The 20,105-nt window shown below is 38.8% G+C and overlaps 1 protein-coding gene across 3 annotated transcripts; it reads right to left on the reverse strand.

Annotated features, from left to right (window-relative positions):
* Window positions 1-234: 234 nt before the first annotated feature.
* csnk1db (casein kinase 1, delta b) lies at window positions 235-17,414 on the reverse strand. 3 transcript variants are annotated; one of them, XM_067509075.1, is made up of 10 exons: window positions 16,943-17,414; window positions 13,272-13,382; window positions 12,448-12,596; window positions 11,376-11,604; window positions 11,086-11,256; window positions 10,825-10,973; window positions 8,749-8,917; window positions 6,926-7,065; window positions 6,397-6,462; window positions 235-2,557 (listed from the first exon to the last, which is right to left on the reverse strand). In XM_067509075.1, the coding sequence occupies exons 1-9, from the start codon at window positions 17,016-17,018 to the stop codon at window positions 6,412-6,414; spliced, it is 1,245 nt and encodes a 414-aa protein (XP_067365176.1). In that variant the 5' UTR covers window positions 17,019-17,414; the 3' UTR covers window positions 235-2,557; window positions 6,397-6,411. The 3 variants fall into 3 exon arrangements, with proteins under 3 accessions (XP_067365176.1, XP_067365177.1, XP_067365175.1); XM_067509076.1 differs by having other exon boundaries at window positions 6,397-6,467; window positions 16,943-17,413; XM_067509074.1 differs by lacking the exon at window positions 6,397-6,462 and having other exon boundaries at window positions 16,943-17,412.
* Between the last annotated feature and the right edge of the window lie 2,691 nt (window positions 17,415-20,105).

The following is a 20,105-nucleotide window of genomic DNA, read 5'->3' on the forward strand; positions in this document are numbered from 1 at the left end:
ACACACAGTATGTCCACCTTCCTTCTCTACATCATGTCAACCATCTCTCTATCCTTCCCTGTCATAGTCCCAACATTCAAAGTCCCTACTGTCAGTCCTACATTCTTAGATTTCCTCTTCTCTCTCTGCCTACGAACACACCTTGCTCCTCTTCTTCTTCGTTCTTCCAGATGATCCAGTTGCATTCTTCCTGATAAACTAAGTTCATAGCCACTAAAAAGTCAGACAGTAAAGTTACAAGAAATTCATTTATTTACAATTTAAGTACACAAACAAATATAAATGTGAGAAAGTAAATCTTGTTGATCTAGTTACATTATTCAGCATGTGTAATATATCAAGATGACTGAGTGTGTAAAGGGTAAAAATCAATTTAGAGTCTGAGCAGGAGCAAAATGGATTACAACAGGTGATTTTCACTCACAAAGTGAGTTGGATATAAAGACTCCAAACACTACTGCTGAAATGTTTGAGAATGGATGGTCAGCTTTCTTTTTCCATGCTCCGTAAAGAATAATTTTAGTAACTTAAAAAATTCATACACAGTACATTTTCAGTGTCTATGGTAATGTGACACGTCAATGAAATTGCTCCTGAAAGCAGCAGCTGTGACAGCACAGCATGTCTCACTTAATATATTTCACATTCAGTGCAACTTTCCTTTTTGTAATAACTCAGTGGCTTTGAAGGGGGCAGACGAATGGCAGAATACTAAAAGTTTGGCAACCAAACTTGCACCAGCAAGTTTAGAAGTAGTTTTCAGACCCATTTCTACAGGTCTGTTCAAATAAAACATGAGCAAACATACACATCAATATTAGTTATTTCACAGCTTTAAAAATAATACAAATTAGAAAAAGACAGTATCTGTACAGACTGAATGACAACTGGTAAAATTGGTCATGTTGCCCATGCCCCCTTATACAAGGTGCTTTCGGAACAAACAGCTCTAGGGACTTGGATTTAAGCTGCTAACCTCTGGGGAGCTTTCACAAGATTATTCCCCTTCAGGGGCTTTTTTTTCTGTTTGCGTTCACACCACCAGTAGAAGCTTTAAAGTGACAGACTGGTCAACAGTTGGTATGAATTCCTGTAATTTTATACTGATTTGTGGTGAGTTTGCAGCCTTTCGTAGTCCTATGAAAGATGAAGATAAAGATTTCCCTTTAGGAAAATGGTAGAAACATTTTTAAACACTGTAAATTGCTGAGTTAAGGTGAATAGCCTCCACAGGAATGAAGGCAAATGCCAGTCTCTTGTTCTGTCTGCATACTGCCGACACTGCCGTCAGGCGGAGTAGAGATATTTGCATCGTAAGAACTGGATCAAAGTACTGCAACATCTAAATCTAAATGGGGACATTCTCGCACACACACACACACACACAAAAAAAACTTAATAAAGCAGTGTCCCTAGGATGAAATAGATAAAATTAAGCAGCAGCCAGGACATAAATTACAACAGCTTGGGTCTCATCTCTGCTTTGTGTTTGACCAATCAGCAAAAACCTGTGAACATGGCTCCTATTCAGCTGAGAAAGTATCTACTCTAAAGTACAGTATGAGCTAAAAAGGTTACATAAAACAGCATGATAGAACTTTTATGGTTTGTAGCTTTAGTCCAAAAACACAAAGAAGGGGCCACTTCCTATTGTAGTTCTAAGAACAGTTCCTGTTTTCCTTAAGAACCTGTACTTAAGTAAAACGGAATGGGCTTATTGGACAGCAATCAGAACCTGGAGGGGAACAGACAGGAGCGTTTGCACCAAAGATACCAAAGCGTATTTTGGTATGTTAACTTGTTCAACTAGCAGTCAAAGTTCTACATGTTCACAACTGGATTAAAGATGTTTTTTGTTTTAATAAAAGTTACTGATGAAAACCCTAAGTGATGGGGATTAAAACATGTGGCTAGTAGATTAAGGGAAAAAAGCAAAATAGCAAATACCAGCAAAAACAATCTCTTCCCAAAAATGACCCATAGATATAAGTTGTTTTATTGATCAGGTATGAACTAGCAAAAACCTAAATGAAAAATAAAGGCTCATCAATTACAGGGTATCCACTGTAGGAGCAGCAGCCAGTTGCATTACCGGTTGTTTCATCAGTCACTGTCCCAGAAAAGACAGCTGGGTTATTGTGGACAAACCACTGCTCATTCACAAGCCGGTGGAGGTGGTGAGGTGCAGTGCAGTGGTAGAGGGTTTTGCAAATATCTCCTGAAAAAGTGGCCATAACAGTCCTGAGGTCTGACCTGCTGAAATGTTTTGCGTGGCCAGACCAACACAGAGAAACGGGAACATTTTGAGTGACACATAGAGAGGGAGGGTACACACCCCCTAAAATATTCAGAAATGGGTGAAAGTACTGAACAGCAGTCATCGCACTTTGTGCTGAGTCAGGAACTGGCTTCCAATGGTAGCTGTAGTAGTAATAAATGGTCATTAGTATATCAGAGTGCTTCTGAGTGAACAGGGCTTGGTCCAAGAGGTTGGTATTGCAGAGGCTCATCGAGGAGCTAGAAGATGAAGACCAGCAGGTGGAACACCAGGCACCATCTAGAGGACACACAGGACAGACAGCAGTGGGTCAAAACATACAGTCACTGTTTACAGATGAGGACATGTCCAGATGTTGAGGGTTTCTAAAATCTCAATGGATTTTCAACCCAAAAGTGACCAAAACAAAGGTTTTGTTCACCTCACAAGCTCCATTATCAATAACTACAACATTTCTAAATGGAGAAAACAGCTGTCGGTAAAGGTTCTCATGTGGCACTTAATTTATACTTCAGATGAAGATTTAAAAGTTTACAATCACTTATCATTGAAATTGTTTAACTGTCTCTATTTCTGTGAAGAATGATAGAACATACACTCACAACGCAGCCTATTAGATCCACCTAATAATCACCCTTGGTCTCCATTTTACCTTTAGAACTTCCTTTATTGTTTTTGGAAGAGATTCAACAAGAGGTTGGAAATATTCCTAAGAGATTTCGGTCCATACAGACATCATGCAGTTCTATGATGTGATTCTTCCAGTCTATCAGATCCCAAAGGTGCTTCTGTTGGATTAAGATCTGGTGGCTGTGGAGGTCATTGAGTACAGTGAACTCAGGAACTTTGAAGAAAGCAGTTTGAAATCATTTTGGCTTTGTGATACTGTGTGTTATCCTGCTGGAAGTAGATGGATGCAGTGTGGTCTTAAAGAAATAGACATGATCTGCAACAAATCTCAGGTAGGATATGACATTTAAGTGATACTCAAAGGTTTCCAAGTAGGAAAAAAATTAAATATTGATGACACCACCTCCAGTAGATGTAAAGACAAGATGGACCCACGCTTTAATGTTGTTTAACCCCAACATCCCGCTGCTGCCGCAGTAATCAAGACTCATCAAAGCAGGTAAGGGGTTTTTCCAGGCTGCTATGGTCTAAGTTTGGAGGGGCTTTCCTGTTCTTAACTGAGTGGCATCTGGTGTGGTCTTCTGCTGCTTGTGCCGCCATCTACTTCAGGGTCCATTATGCAAACCTCAGTTGTTGTTACCTTCAGTCACCTGTGACCTCTGCCATCAAGGTGTTTCGACCAGAGAACAGTCACTCACTGAATAATTCCTCTCTTTTAGACCATCCTCTGAGAGATGGTTGTGAGTGAAAATCCCAGTGCATCAGCATTTTCTGAAATGCTCAGACCAGCCTGTCTGGCAACAACAACCATGACTTGTTAAAAGTAACCAAAAAAAAAACATTCGGATGTTCTTCCTGCAGATCGTTTAACCAGGTATACTTGCCAAAATGCACTGAACTGCTGCCATGTGACTGGCTAATTCAATATTTGCATAACGTGCAGTTGGGCAGGTTTATCTAATAAAGTGGCTGTTGAGTGTATATCAGCAGAAAAGTGCACATGGTTGAACTAATTTTGTGTTTTCTGAAAAATCAACAAAAAGCTCAATAATTCAGTGGTGTTGAAAGTTAAAGTTTTTTGAAATGTTTTCAGTCAGCTAAGAGGAAATTAATAGATTTTCTTTAAAATAGTTGATTTCCAAAATGAATTTAAGCATTGGGCTTTAATTCATTTGTATTAAAGTTGTACATACATTTTCCCTCAGCAACAAGTCCAACAAACTACAAAATTAATGCCAAAAATTGCATTTACATTTGTTTCTGTGAAAAACATGCTATGGTCCAGGTTAGATCCAAAGTTTCTGAAGAACTGTACTGCAGGCCTATAACCTGGGGCGGCTAACTGTTGGTTAACATACATTATCACTAGATTTTATGGCTTTGATAAGATAGTTTGTCATTTCATGGAAAAACATGCTCAGATAGAGCTTTACCTAAGGGAACACGTTTTAAGAAGGCTTACAACATTAGGCAGGAAACATGCAATAATAAGTAGAGATAAAATACCAAGGATTAGTGGCAGGGCTGTGAAGTAGCTGCAGGCACATGATGGGGTGAGTTAGCCAGTGACAGGGAAGGTTTATACTTTAGCGAAGCCGAAGTGATGGAGGCCAAACCTCCACCAGCCTTATTCTGTCTTGAATTCAGCTTAAGTCAAATTAATCTCTCTGCTACAGAATTTTAGCAACCTGTAACAACCCATAATCTGAACCTTGACGAAACACTAAGGCCTGAGTCCTGTGTTCTGCCTTGTGTAACTTTCTTTCAGAAACAAGAACTCAGGTACATTTATATTTGACACATATTTTCACGATCCTGTCTCTGTAAGTCACAATAATGAACCGGATATCAAGATGAGTTGTTGGTGTTTCCACCTCACAGCTAGAGGGTCCCCTCATCAGTAAAGTATGGCCAGGTGGAGGTTGTTCTCCCTGCCTTTGCATGGATACTCTGGTTTCCTCCCACTGTCCAAAGATATGTATGGTAGGTTACATGCTGACCCTTAAATGCCCATTTGAATGATTGTTTCAGCTCCTGCAGTGCAGACAGGGCCTTCATCTAACACTGCTACTGCTCAGAGAGCCACCTTGACTAAACACAAACCTCTGTGTTCAGTGAATGTAAGTTAGAATAAGTAGTAAATAAAAGTCCCTCGAAATTGTACTGAACGGCAAAATTAAATCAATTGACTCACTAACTCACAAGATATCAATAACATTACAAAAGAAAGAAATTAAAGAAGCCTTGAGGCACCAAATGTCATTACTTAATAGCTACGCAGTGTTTTGGTGTTTGCAGAGATCACTAACTGTCAGACAGACAGTACTGGGTAAAGTAAAGCTAACAATTTTTCTGTTGGATTCACTACTGATGACTTTTATAAAACACCCTGGAGAGTTTGACAGAATAAATCAGAAGACAGAAAAGACTGACACCAGACAAGCTTAATCAAACTGGGTGTGTGGGAAAGGGTTCCTGACAAGGAGACATATACAGCGATCAGCCATAACATTATGACCACCTGTGGAATTTAATGCATCCAATACAGTGGCTCTGCCATGAATTCTACTTTTACAAGGTTGTAATTTCTCAAGTGGCCAAAAAAGTTTAACAATCTCTTCTTATAATGCAAACAGTAAGACTCCACTACCCACTATGACCTCAACCTTCCCAGTTTCAACCTAAAAACTGGGAAATTATAACATTTCCTGACAGAGCCACTGTATTGGATTGCATTAAATTCCACAGGTGGTCATAATGTTATGCCTGATAGGTGTAGGTGTGTACATATACAGGGGGAAGGGGGATAGACATCTGAAGGCGAAAATAACATGGCACTGCACAAAGCAAGGCCGCTGGTGAGACTGTAACAAGTAGATCAATACCTTTTGGAAGCTATGGCTTTAATCAATATGGTCTCAAGCATTAAACCAACAGTAAAAGCAACAAGCCACAAGCTGTTTAAGGGGCATTACATCAACCCCAAGTTGGCGATGAGGGAGTCACATTCTTAGCTTCTGATGCTCTGCAATGCATTATCCACCCAGGTTCTCAGAGGACTGCCGTGCAGTGCTAAAAATACTACCTGATTGTTCAATGAGTCTTGATATAATACAGCTTTGTAATTATCAATGGCCAAACAGATGTACATTCTAAAGGCTGTGATGTTTGTTTGCAGAATGACACCAAGAACTGGCCGTTCAATTTAACTTCCCACTGAAAGCTGCAAATCCAGTTTACTGGAACTGACGAATCATTTAATGGGGTTTTAAGCACAACTATTTTTGTAGAGACGTAAACCCAATAATGCTGCTGATCTGATCGAATGCCCTCCAAATTTTTGAATCTGTATCCTTCTTTGTTTATATTCCCTAAGGAGAGCAGTGAAAAACGCTAAAACAAAGCTCTAACCCAAACATCTATGGCAGCCCAATGTAGAACTGGTGATAGGATGCATGCATCCCTTATACTTTAGGGACAGGACTCACCCAGTGTTGCCGCCGTCACACAAGGACGTGGCGAGCGTCTACTTGGCGTGATGCTTGTAGGGAATGCTATTCTGAGGTCGGGGGAAGGGAGAGAGAAGGCCCAATATGTCAAGTCAGAACCTTTATGCTGCATTAACCACAGAACTGGAGAAAACTGGCTGAACAGCAGCACTTTTCTCTAATAAGAAAAACGAGGATGGATTGCTGTAAATATTATAAAGACTTTCTTCTTTGGATCTGGGACCTATAGAAAGCATTAAACATCAGTCTTTTGTAAATCATAAGGAAAAAACAATCCACTCTCCAGTAATAAAGTGGCTAATCTCTGATAGCTGTTGTATGAATAAACCTATTAAAGTTTAAAATGTCATTCTAACTGTTACTGGTTACTATAAAGCCTCAGCATATGATCATTCTTCTTTTAGCCTGGACTGAGGAGGAATTATTTATGGTAAGAACAGAGTTTCCTCTTTCTGCCCATGCGAGAGTTAAAAGCAACTATAAGACAAAAAGTCTGGATGTCCTGTACCTGCGAGGTGGACATGCGGGAAGTGTCCTGCCGTCCAGTTAGGTCTGAAGATGAAACGTTGACAGGAGCACCCCGGTGCAGTCGCATGCTGACCTTTCGTTCACGCTCCACGCCTCCCACTTGTCGAGGGGATGTGTTCGCTGCAGATCAAAGGCAGAAAACTGATCACTAACACATCGTCAGCATGATCTGGTTTTATAAAAACTAATAAACTAATAAAAACTAACGCCAATCAATGAGCGGAACACGTTCCACTGTGGCGAACCCTGAACAAGTCGAATGCTGCTGATAATCACTGTGCATTAGTCTACAAAAAACAGGATAAGTCAGACGCTAAAAAAAACGCACAAGAAAAAAAACCCTGCAAGTACATAAAAGAGGAATCGTAAATATATTTCATAATCTTTAATAGCGCTAGCTGGCGCGCCTGCTAATGTATATAACAACATGTCCTGGTGGTTCTCTCATGGCTGAAGCTAAACCTAAAGTGGAATGGTTGATAAACTAAGCTTTGTGTACCAATGGCTTTGTTTGAAATTGCAGAAAATACAGTTTTAATTGTGAAGTCACTGGTCACTCTGACAGTTACTGTCACGGGACATAAATGGTTCATCGTCTACCAATCTGCCAGTGATCATCAATATGGTGACCTTGCATTCTTAAGAGAGTGTGTTCAATGTGACTGTGAGAAGGTCACCTTCTTCCCTTTAAACTCGCCCTGTATTCCCTAACATTAACAGTGTTTTAGTGGAGTTATTGTTTGAATTGTTAATTGAAAAATTGTTTAGGAAGAATAAATACACTATTGAATAGAGTTATATAGAGATGTAGATACAGCCATTGTCACTTTGTGGTGGTTGCAGTAAATGATATATACATGTCCACTTAAAAAGAAAATGCAAAATGCTTTTTATGTTTTACAAGACATAATGACATTCATAAGAAAAGTGGAGCTTTTAAGCACCACACTTAAAAATTGGTTCCTAACCCTACAAATGCATCAAAATACATAATATAAGGAAGTTGCTCCTTAACAGTGTTTTTTTACTGTATTATTTGACTGTTACCACAGTTTAACTGTAACTTGATGAGTTGTGTACCAGTAAGTAAAAGAGGAAGGGAGCTTACTTAGCTTTCATGCCTGCCGGAGCTGTGTTCAGCAGGGGAAAAGACAGTGATTCAATTCTGTCTCTATAACAGCATATGCAACGCTTTGCACTGCTCTTTTAAGACAGGATTACATTCCTAACCATTTATTTTACAAGTTTATGATGCGATGTTGCAGCCAGGATTGCGTCAGCTGTTACAGCTGCTCCAGTGAAGACAGGTATTTCATCTCACAAAGTCCACATGATCCAACTCGACATAAACGTGATCCTTGCAGACATTATTACCCAGGCTTTTATTGTTTTATACTGCAATAAGGGTTAAACACCTGTTAACACAAAGTGCTTAAATCAGCTCCACCTTTACCAACAGTGGCTTTAAAACCTTGTTTTTCTTGTTAACTTCTGTCTGTGCGGTGGGGCAGCCGTAGCCCAGTTAGTAGAGCCACAGGGTCAGTGTTCCTCCTGGCTACACATTGAAGTGTCCCTGGTCAAGACAATGAACTCTAAAGTCATTCTTTGAATCTCCTACTTACTTGTAAGTCACTGTGGGAAAAAGGGTCTGCTAAATTGTAATTATAAAGTGGGGGTGTTCATAGGGATATATGATATATATGATATGTAGCCCTGTGCAGCCTGTGCCTATGGATATTACATGTGTCCATGTAACTGGAAAGGGTCAGAGAATATTTAAGAAGTGGAAAGGAGTGAACTGACCTGTGTGTGAGGTAGGAGTTAGTGGGGTAGGGGGTGCTCCATCCTGGGTTCCTCTTGGTCGCCCTGATGCTGCAGGTATTCCTCTTGCCCCTGGGTTCCTGCCATGTCTCAGCCTGTCCTCCCGGTCCCGGCGCTCTCGCTCGGCTTCCTCTGCTGCACGGTTGGCTCCCTGTGTAAAATAGCAAAAAACAAATACAGGAGTGTTAGAACAAGCCTCTGTAAACCTGTGCTTGGCAGAATTGATATTGCACTAAAATCAGCTCCCTCACAATGACACGCTGATCTTATGCAGGTGTAATGTTAACCATATTAACCCTCTTGTTTGGCAGTTATTAGATTTGCTACTTAGCACTATGCACTACTAAACAATGCAGCTAATGCTAACTGGAAGCTTTAGGACAAGATTCCAAAATAGGGGATCTGCTATATAGGTTTGTACATACAAAGTATTTCACATGGTGAGTCGGTGCGTAGAGAGAAAAAGACGCACAAAAAACATACATCTAGACAGACACAGGTCATAAATATAGACAGTATAGAGGTGTAGCAGTATACCCTGAAGTAATGTGTATGATATTTATATAACTTCATAAATGTAGCTGAGGAGGAGCACAGCCAGACCGGCACAGTCACAGAGGGGCTATGGGGTCAGTGGAGGGGTACCTGGCATGTGCTGATGAGGCCTACAGCAGTCCAGAATAAACTGCTAGGTAGAAGGCAATACGTGTGGAAAGCAAGGTTATTGTTACCTGTTGTTAGTGGCACTGTAACTTTACCTGTGTTAATAACCATATTAATACCTACAAAGATACATTATATAAATTATGTGGGTGGAACAGTGTGACAGTGTTCCGCATAGCTCAAAGTATAAATTAGACTGTTCCCATTTCAGCTGACTGGTGCTGATTGTTCCTGTTAGAACGTCAAACATCAGCTCAGAGCAGCTGTCACCAACGTTAATTTATTGAATGAAATTGTTAAAGCATAAAGGAACGTGCTGGTGTCAGGTGCATGCTCTTTGCATTCCTGTGGGGATACAGGCTTTCTTGTTGCTCATTGTTGTACCTACTGTACAACAGATAACATGTTTAGATATATACATTTTTGAAAGAAGAGGCACCAGCAGTAACCTGCGGCTATCAGGTGATAATTAATTATTTATCAATAAGTTGATTAGTCTACTAATGTTCAACTAAATTAAACTGGTTTTCCATGATTTGAGGCAATAATAACAAAAGCATGATTGGTATTTATTTTTTTTCTAAAATTACTATTTCTAAACCCCTTTGCTATCTGTTGTTATACAGTAGGCGTTTATTTAAAGTACAGCCTCTTACCCTCTTCTTGTCTGTAGTTATACCATAAGTATTTGATTAGACTTAGATTAGATTAGATTCAACTTTATTGTCATTACACATGTACAAGTACAATGCAACGAAATGCAGTTTAGGTCTAACCAAGAGTGCAATAGCAGCAAAAGCAGGATATCCACTTATTGCATAAATAAATAAGTTAGTATTGTACAGTATTGTAAACGGATGTGCACCTATAATATAATATTTTAGAAGTACCCCTTTACTACAAGATACTATAGGTATTTTTCTTATGCTCTTATATTATTCCCCAAACTTTTCTTATTGTTATTAAGTAACAACAAATATGTATCCATAGATATTACAGAGATACACCGTTGTTACTAATAAGTACACATTAAATTTGTCGTAATTGCCCTGTAAGTTGCAGCCTTTAATCTAAAACGTTACCTTAATTTTAAATGCAGTATAAAAGTCTATGGTACAATGCACATTGTAACCTAATGTAATCTACTACTACTACTACTACCATCAACTCCTCCATAACTGCACTCAACCCAATATTAGGGGGAAATATTAAGGGGTGGGGTGGGGAAGCGAGTAATTGGTGATGAAAGCTGACAGCAAATACCAGATCAGCTGAACAGCAAAATTCAATTGGGTTTCAACTGGTAGAGGGCAGGTGCACATTTCTAACAAAATATAAAATTCATATAGTAGTTAAGTGTTAATATCATACAATTGTACACTAATTAGTACTCACAAACTTAAGCATGTTCCAGTCAAACACATAGTCATAAGAGAAGCCTTGTCTGTGGAACAGGTTCCTGAAGAGTTGCCGTAAGTATGAGTAGTCCGGCTTGTCATCAAAGCGCAGAGACCGACAAAAATTCAGGTACGTTGCAAACTCAGCTGTGACACAGAGGAAGAAAATATTTCTCAGGGGATGGCAGCAACTGGTCAATCTGAAAATCTTTACAGAATAATTCTGAATAAAGAAATCCCAAAACAAGCTGAAACTTACAGGGATATCCCTTGCAGAGCACCTCAATGGGGGTGGACATTTTCTTCTCACTGATGCGTTCATACTTCTGCCTCTTTGTGGCAGCTTTGAGGCCTTGCCAAGGCAGCGATCCCAGATTAAAATACATGAGAACATAGCCTAAGGACTCTAGGTCATCACGCCTCGATTGCTCTGTTAAGTATGAAACAAAAGAAAAAAACCAAACAAACACACACACATTTTTGCATCACATTTAGTTTAGGAAATGTAGCGACATGTTCATGTCAAATAGGTCTATCTAGTGTTTGTACCAATCCCAAGATGCGTGTTTATTGAGGCATAGCGTGCGGTGCCAGTTAGGTTCTTGTTCTCGCGGTAGGGAATATGCTGGTGTGTGCGAGCGTCGCGGTATTTTTTTGCCAGACCAAAGTCGATGATGTAGACCAGATTGCCCTTTTTGCCCAGACCCATCAGGAAGTTATCAGGCTTCACATCCCTATGGATAAAATTCTTCGAGTGAATGTACTCAATGCGACTGATCTGTAATGGAGAAGAACAGAGCGGATGACAAATCAGGTAACTTAACCAGCTCAACAGCTGCACATTAACCATTCTGAAAGCTCCATATGTCCACCACAATAAAGTCCCACTCTAAGAGAACACAGGGTTTCACTGATTAATTACTGACTAAACATGAACACCATGATGCTGACAAGTGCAACTAGTCCACTAGCTTATTATTTTTTCTACATATTGTACATGTTTTTTTCAGAATTTTAAATTGAAAATATTTCTAAAAACAGATTTAAATGTTGCATTGTACACACTAATACTAAACCACTACATTCCAACACGGTGGCAACACTACTACATGAGGAATAAACTTAAGACTTCGGTTTCTGTTCTTTATGTCTTTCTATTGTCTCTGTACTGTTTTTCTAATTTTGTCTGTAGTTTTCACTTTTAAATTGCATTTATTTTGTTAACTATTGAACATGTGTTGTCCTTCAGAGCTACCAACAACCTGAAGGAAATTCCTTGTATGTGTTAGAATTCTTGGCCAACAAAGCATATTATATTCAAAAAGAGCTGATTATTTAGAAGACATTGTAATAATCTGACCCAATGCAACAAAGCAACAGCAGGCTACTCTCTGAATTATAATTAACAATCACTAACTGACACAATTACAACAACCTACAAATTGAAAAGCTAAGTGAAGTGGCTCTGTGACATGTCATATAAACACTGAGGCCTTCGCTGTCATTTCCAGCTGTTCTGAATTAGTGCCAGACAGCTTGACAGAACGTAAAAGGAGCATGTGAGACGTGTGTCAGTGGTCAGAATCTAAAGAACGTGTGTTTAGTGGGTAGTCATCCTCACCATTTGATCAGCAAGCAACAGGACGGTCTTGAGGCTAAATTTGCGAGAACAAAAGTTAAAGAGATCTTCCAGGCTGGGCCCCAGCAGCTCCATGACCATCACATTGTAGTCACCTTCTGCTCCACACCACTTTATTGTTGGAATGCCCACTGCAAACACACAGGTACACACACAAGTAAGAACACAAAAACATAACGTCTTTTACTCATTGAAGACAAGGCTGAAAATAAAAATGCTAAAAAACAAAAACAAAAAAAACCAACACCTATCCAGGTTATTAACTACACAGCCACTTGAATCCAATGCACATTATGATTTAAAATGTATTTAATTACAGAGAGATAATGTAAAAAGTTTAAGTGACTGTACAAAAAGGAGCCACAAGTAACCTGTTTTATCAACAGCTGCCAATACACCAACTAGTTACTCTCAAATGACTTGGGGTTGAATCGCTCATGACTCTTTGTTTTAAGGACAGCAACATTTCTGTTCAACCTACAGATATAAAGGTGTGAAAGGTTGATTCTAAGTGCAGTCAGTTACTCTCCCTCAGCTGTGGCTCACGTGGTTTACTAGCTGATTATGCCATTTATACATAATAACTACGTGGAAGAAGGAGACATTGGTGGAAGGAAGGGACAGGAGTGAATCAGCAATGAAGACTCCAAAAAAGCAGATGAGGTTTAGGACAAGGAACTAAAAACAAAACAAAAATCACCCAATTCTGTATAGAAAAAGTAGTAAGACTAGTGGACATAGCAAGAGAGGAATTGATGAGATAATAAAGAGAGAAGAGGATTGCAGCATGTTGGGAAATAAATCACCTCCTCCTTGCATCATCTTGTAGATCTTGCTCTCGATGTGGAGCTGGGGGTGTTTGGTCTTCACACATTCCAACTTAATGGCAACCTCCTCACCAACCGAAATATCTGTGCCTGTAAACGTACAAATGAGGATAATTTTGAAAGATCCATTTACCCAATTAAAAAAAAAAAAAAAAAAAAAATCCCACAGCAACCTGGAGCTCTCTCAGATTGTTGTGAAGGAATTTCCACTGGGTTGAGGTCTGGACTTTGACTAAGTCATACCAAAACCATGATTCTTTATTTTTTCAGCAACTCTGATGTAGATTTAGTGGTTTGCTTTGGATAATTGTCCTGTTGCAAGACCCAAATTTACACCAAGCTTTAGCATTCAACAGATGGCTCCATATTTGCTTCTAGAATCCTCTGGCATAGAGAGGAGTTTATGGTCGACTCAATAACTGCAAGGTGCCCAGGTCCTGGGGTCATAAAATATTTTTATGATTGATTTGTAATAACAATTTCTTCTCTAAGATTATTGCACATGTCTTTCACTTTTGGCATTGTGTTAACATCCTGAATGTGCCAGAGCAGAAAACTACCAAAACATCAGGAACTGATGATTTGCAGCACCTGGTTGCAAGTTTTGCGTTGTTTTTCAAATAACAGAATAAAACAGAATTGAAAGAGTTTAAAGAGGGAGTACTGACTTTCAAACATGATTTTATATTTTGACAGGGTGAATGATAGTGTTAATACCCAACTAACTACTGTTTTAAGCAGCACCCACCTCAACATGGTCAACTGTCACTTCATTAGAGTAAACAAGCCAACATTAGCCTCTAAACCTTTGCAGCTGTTGCAATTCACAAACACTAACTAACGCTTAATTTGGACGATAAGTTAAGAGATAATAAAAGTTTAAACTCTTTCACCTTATTTGTGTTTGGGTTCAGTGTCTTGCCCATGGACACTTCGACATATAGCCAGGCCCGGGGATCGAACCACTCATCCAATATTATGTATTATAATGTTAAATAATATTATAATGTTTGATTACATTTGTAAGTTTATTTTGTTGCTTTGTTAGGAATGGAAAACATTACAAAACAAGTACCATCTAGACTATTGGTTGTCAGAACTTCCCTAGGAAGGACAGAGGAAGCCCAACTTCAGTTTATGACTCTACAATGTTGTGAGCATAATAGGAGCAAATAAACTGTTTATTAGAACAAGCAAAACTCCCAAATAATGATAATATCAGCTCTACCCATGACCACCCGATAATCATCGGGTAAATCACAGCGAGCTTGTTGATTGGTAATTACTATGAACACACTAAATCAAAATCTGACTATATGTGGGCTACTGCACACTAACCATTTAGCTCAGTTTATTACGAGACTCTTTGTCTGACAGTAATCCACACTCCTAAACACCAAACCGACCTAGTAGAACACAACCCAACAGCCCTCAAAATGATCATACAGAGTCAGCACATACTGTAACGTCCGATAAGTGAGGATTTATCAGAGTGAATTAGTTTCAGCTATGTGTACCCCACTGAGTGTGTGTATTTCAGGATTTAAAAGTACAGTAATTTATCTGTCGTTTAGTAGAATCAGGTGTATTTTTGGCTAAATTACGCACAGATGGATCCCCTACAGTTCAGCTCAACTGAATCCAGCTACTTCTGCAATTAACGTTGGGAAGCAGTTAATAATCCAACAAATAATTAAAATCAAATTTCTCTGCAGGGACCCACCTTCCTTTTTGCTCTCAGTATACAGGCTAACTGACTATGACTTTTTTGGGATATTTTATTTCTCCACAACTGTGTAACGTTTTGCATAATACTTATGCAAGAATTAGGTGCTGAAATTTGTCTAAATACCTAGACCATGTCAGTGCTTTCAGTTCAGCTGCTCTAGTCTTATCAGCATCTTCTAGTAACATCACACAATGAATAAAATCAATTATTAAATTATTGAGGAAATTCAACAGGCTAAAAACCCAAAGTTCACATTATATTGTTTGTTCTGTAGTATGCTTAGAGGGCGACTTCCCCAAATTTCAACTTGCTCTCTATGGCTTTATTTTAACTTCCCTCTGACTTTTCATTATTAAACCATTTCTACAATTCTCGCTGAAAAACTCCTCTAGATGACATTACCTGGAGGAGTTTTCCATCAATAGGAGGTGTCATCTGAGGGAGCTCCGGAAAAACAGGTTGACCATGATTACAAACTCCATAGTGTGAGCCTTAACAAGATGACATAATCTGAACTGGAGGTTTCTCCATGTGATGTCACCTGAAGCCATTTTTCAGATAAAAGTAGATAAATATTTTGATATAGGGAAGTCAATGAGAAGTTTAATGGTATTTATAAGAAGCAAATTCAAAAATCAGTGAAGACATCCCTTAACAGCCATGTAGCCCATCATGGCATCTACTTGTCTGTCTCCAGATCTGTCTGGTTTTCCACAACAAGCATTTGCTCCAGCGGCAACGCTTTGTTTACAATCCTGTCACCAGCAAAAAAAAAAAAGAACAAGGCAACAGGCTTCATGGATGGATTAATAAGAAACACTGTGTAGAGTAAGTGCTCGCAGGAGATGTATCGCTGTGGTTTCACATTGCAATTATTTCAGATGGCTTTTCCAAAAAAAAAAAATATATATATATATATATATATACACACACACTGCTACTGCAGACTGAGTAGGAGGGAGGAGACAGAAAAACTTTGGGTTTGTTGAAGAAAATCTACCAGCAAGCATTAGGCCTACATAAAAGAAGGAGAAAGAAAGAGAAATTACTGATCTGTCAGATTAATTGAGACTGTCAGGGCTTTAACATGTGTGCAGATGTTACTTTCAACTTTCTGTCATATTAACTTATGTACTCAGGCTTAAAAAAATCCTGCTCAGTAAAATCAAAACATTACACAATAAAGAAAAGCGTTAACGTCTATGTAACACGTTAAGCTGAACTGAACTAAACCTGAACTAATCAGCTTTTGGATCAGGTGAGAGACAGGCGTTTCCTATTATGCCCTGGGGGTTTGCAGCGCCTGGCTCTAAAAACTGCACACCTTGATCTCACGAGGAAACCGCTTGGTGACGTCAAGCAAGGCGGGATCAAACGTTAGACTAAGTAGCACACACTGTGCTCTGATCACAGGTGACCAATCTACCCAGAACTTGCTCATCCGGAAGTTGCAGGTTGTGTCACGCCTAACAAGCGGATACCAAACATTTTCTAGTCAGTACTAATCCTTTTCATAACAGTTTTGTTTCTCTGTTTAAGGCAAAAGACGATAACTGTCAAATAATGTCAACTAATGCGGAATCTCACCTTTGTTCTGCTACATAACGTTAGGCCCTGGCTGTTGAATAGGAAAAACGTTACCAGTGTGAAAACTTTTCCCAGCTTTTATGCAACACAGTCGTAAAACACGTTACCCGTATTCCCTGTATGTCCCCTGTGTTTCCCCGCATCAGCAGACAGTGCGTTACGCTTAATAATTTCGGCAGTCAGCAGTTGAATTAAAAAGACAAAGTCACAGCTAGCTCGCTGAGGTAAACTGTAAATACACACAGGACATGAAACTATTGTCATTTGGTATTGGAAAGGCGTTAAAAGGTCGCTAAGGTGGGGTACGAGCAAGCTGCAGGTACATTTTACTCACCCAAATAGATGTCTCCGAAAGAGCCGCTTCCGATCTTTCTGCCCAGTCTGTAACGGTTACCCACTCTAAGCTCCATTATGCTATTAAGCTAACGTTAACCTAAGGTAGCAGACTCGTTTGTGTCGGGGTAACTAACGCTGCCTGTCCAAACTGTTGTGTTTCAATCTTTTGTTTTCGTTACCTCGGTCAATACCCCGCCTTCTTTAACTGGTTTCCAGTCCCTTTAATTTACACTCCCCCTTCCCCCAAGATCCCAGGTCTTTCTGCAACAAGCCGAGTTTCACCATCCCTTTTATAGCTTTCTTAGGAACGAAAAGCTCTAATATCTAGATCAACTCGTAACGTGACACGCGTAGTTTATGTTCCCCGTATTTTGGGGGTCATTACTGCCAAAACCATAACGATGGAGATGGATTTTGCTCGGATACCTAGCGCCTCTTCGTAAGCAACACTTCAGTGCTGTGTTTTTTTTTCCCAACGTGAAAGCTGTCGTTTACTGGTGACATCACTTCCCCTAGCAACAACAGGCAAATCTAGAAAAAAAGAGATGAATTTACGACAGCAAATATTCATTCTCGTTATAAGGAAAAAAAATTAAATATCTTGCTTTAACAACAGACACAACAGACACAACAAAAACAAATATATATATATATATATATATATATATATATATTTATATATATACAACTGAATACAATTTGTTTTAAGAACTACTTGACATATTAGCTACAACATAACAATGCTCTTATTTTTGAATAACAGATAGCTTGCAGAAACAATTTATTAATTTAATATTATATATGTTTTATCAGAATATTCTGAACTAACAAATGCTGATGCATCATTATGGGTTAATCACTTGTCAGCACAGAAATTGATTACAATAAGCGCTACTTTTACCAATGACCTTTGACCTTTATTGATTAATGTACATGTTTTGTCCTAATTATCATAATTAGTATTGTTTGGTGGAGTACTACTTTTATATGAATAAAATGTAGATAATATGCATAGTTAAGTATTAAGTTTGTGTAGTTTGTGCACCTCTGCACACATGTTGCCTTGTATGGGCCTGTGTAGTTGCAGACTGCTTAGAGTGGCTATGCTGACCCCTGGGTCCTTTATGACATTATTAAGACCACCAGTGATAATGTTGTTGCTGATTGGCATATTTATGTAGTGTAAAAATGTCTGATTGCTTATTGTTTGTCTTCATCTAAGGTAGACAAATCCTATGCAAAATGCATGCATATTTTCCTCATGTAAATAGAATATACTTTTAGGAAATAAAATTAGTTGCAAAATATTTATTTGTGTAATAAAGGATGAAAAGACATACAGCGGGAATCCTACTTCCATAGATCAATTTCAGTCCTACAGCGACACCAGCTGATAAGAGTTGAGACTTTTCTAATTGATTGCGCAGGCCACCCCGGTATTTTCTCATTGGTTGCCTGTGCACCAATCAGCATAGAGCTGAGGCAGCTCACATGGCTGGCCTGTTGTTTTGTTAGTTGGGTAACTGGCACACACGTGTAGACCAATGCTGCACGTGTAGACCACGAGTCTGTATGCTGCATTCACGTCCTGTTGGAATCCAGAAATACAGTTTAATATACGCTCAAAGTGTTTATTTATGATTTACTTAGGATTGATTCAATATCCAGAAGCTGACCCATGAACAAAAAGCACATAGACTTCATTTGAAAACAGGAATTAGGCATTAAAGCAGTTATACATACATAATATAGATATAAACACACACACACACACACACACACACACACACACAAATATGTATATGCCTACCCCATTAGATACAACTGTAGCACCTAATGCAATCAAACACAGCAGCGATATTAGATTGCATTAGTTGGTACATATCTATATATTTATCTCCAGGGATTTGCAATATTACGATCAAAACAATAAATTCTCATATGAATTCTGCACCACCTTGCAATCATAAAAACACTTTGATATGCATCACAATTGTTTATAAAACCTGCTGTCAAATCAGGTTTTTTAGGCCCCAGTGATCATGGAAATCTCAGTGAAAGCTCTTTGGTTGTCATTTGGTAATTAGTTTTAAATTATGCACACAATACCTTTTTTCCTTATTTTTCACATAATTTCAAATATTTGCAATGACAATTGTAACAAACAAGGGAGTCCACACATGTTCAAATATGGATTTTGTTTATTTCACTAATAGCACAAATGAGATGTTTGACTCGGTGTGACAGGAATCTCTGGTGTATGGCACGTATGTATGAATGAGAATGAAAAAAACTCTCTAAAAACTCACAGGAACATTCACCAACTACCTAAAAATAAGATGTTAGTGCTAACACTGATAATAATATGCAGAAAAAAATACAAAAACAATATGTAGACATAAGTGCACCCTAATGTTAATTAAATAGGTATTTACACATCGACAACCTTCAGCCAAATGTTGTCTTGATTCGAACTAACCAGCAGCAGAAGGTCTGCTATAGGCTACAATTTATCCTAAAAAGTGTTTTTATTGCATATGGTCTCCTATTCAATTCCATGCACAATCAGTATTTCAATGACTGCTGAATTAGAAAACAATACAGCTTTAATAGTGTAATTTGTAGTATTATCTGATGGAACAATGATATGTTTATTATATGGGCCAAGACAAACTGAAGCTCTGCAAACATACAGGCACAGACCAAAAAAACTAAATACAAAAACTGTCAGACAACAGCTGAGGTCCCCCCACAGGACACTCTATTAGAGTTAATACCCACCATCCTTTGTGTATTGTTCTGCTCCTGATGATTACACGGGGAACATCCCGTGTAACAACACACAGCTTATCTTATATCACATAACCCATGTAAGAGATGAGGACATGGATGGGTGGCCAGAGGGGGACTGGGGACTGGCAAAGCATTACTATTACTCAGTGGTGCAGTAAATTAATTTTGGATTGCTTCTCTGGGTTTGAACAAAATTGTTTTGTTGAGGGGAAAAAGAGATTAAGGTTTTTAATTATACTGGGTAATTCATTCCACAAAATAAATCCTGAGTAAAATTGGCTCTTCAGAGGCAGAGGAGATGTGTTAGTTATGGGGTTACCATTAAGATATGCAAGACATGAACATTCAGACTGTTAGTCGTTAGTCAT

The sequence above is a fragment of the Channa argus genome, chromosome 7, assembly GCF_033026475.1.
Source record: "Channa argus isolate prfri chromosome 7, Channa argus male v1.0, whole genome shotgun sequence".
Classification (NCBI taxonomy): domain Eukaryota; kingdom Metazoa; phylum Chordata; class Actinopteri; order Anabantiformes; family Channidae; genus Channa; species Channa argus.

Coding starts and splice junctions, on each gene's coding strand:
- csnk1db (XM_067509075.1), bottom strand. CDS start 17,018: ATGGAGCTTAGAGTGGGTAACCGTTACAGACTGGGCAGAAAGATCGGA. Junction 12,597..13,271: donor CAAGATGATGCAAGGAGGAG/GTGATTTATTTC, acceptor GTGTGTTTGCAG/TGGGCATTCCAACAATAAAG. Junction 6,463..6,925: donor CCCGCATGTCCACCTCGCAG/GTACAGGACATC, acceptor ACCTCAGAATAG/CATTCCCTACAAGCATCACG.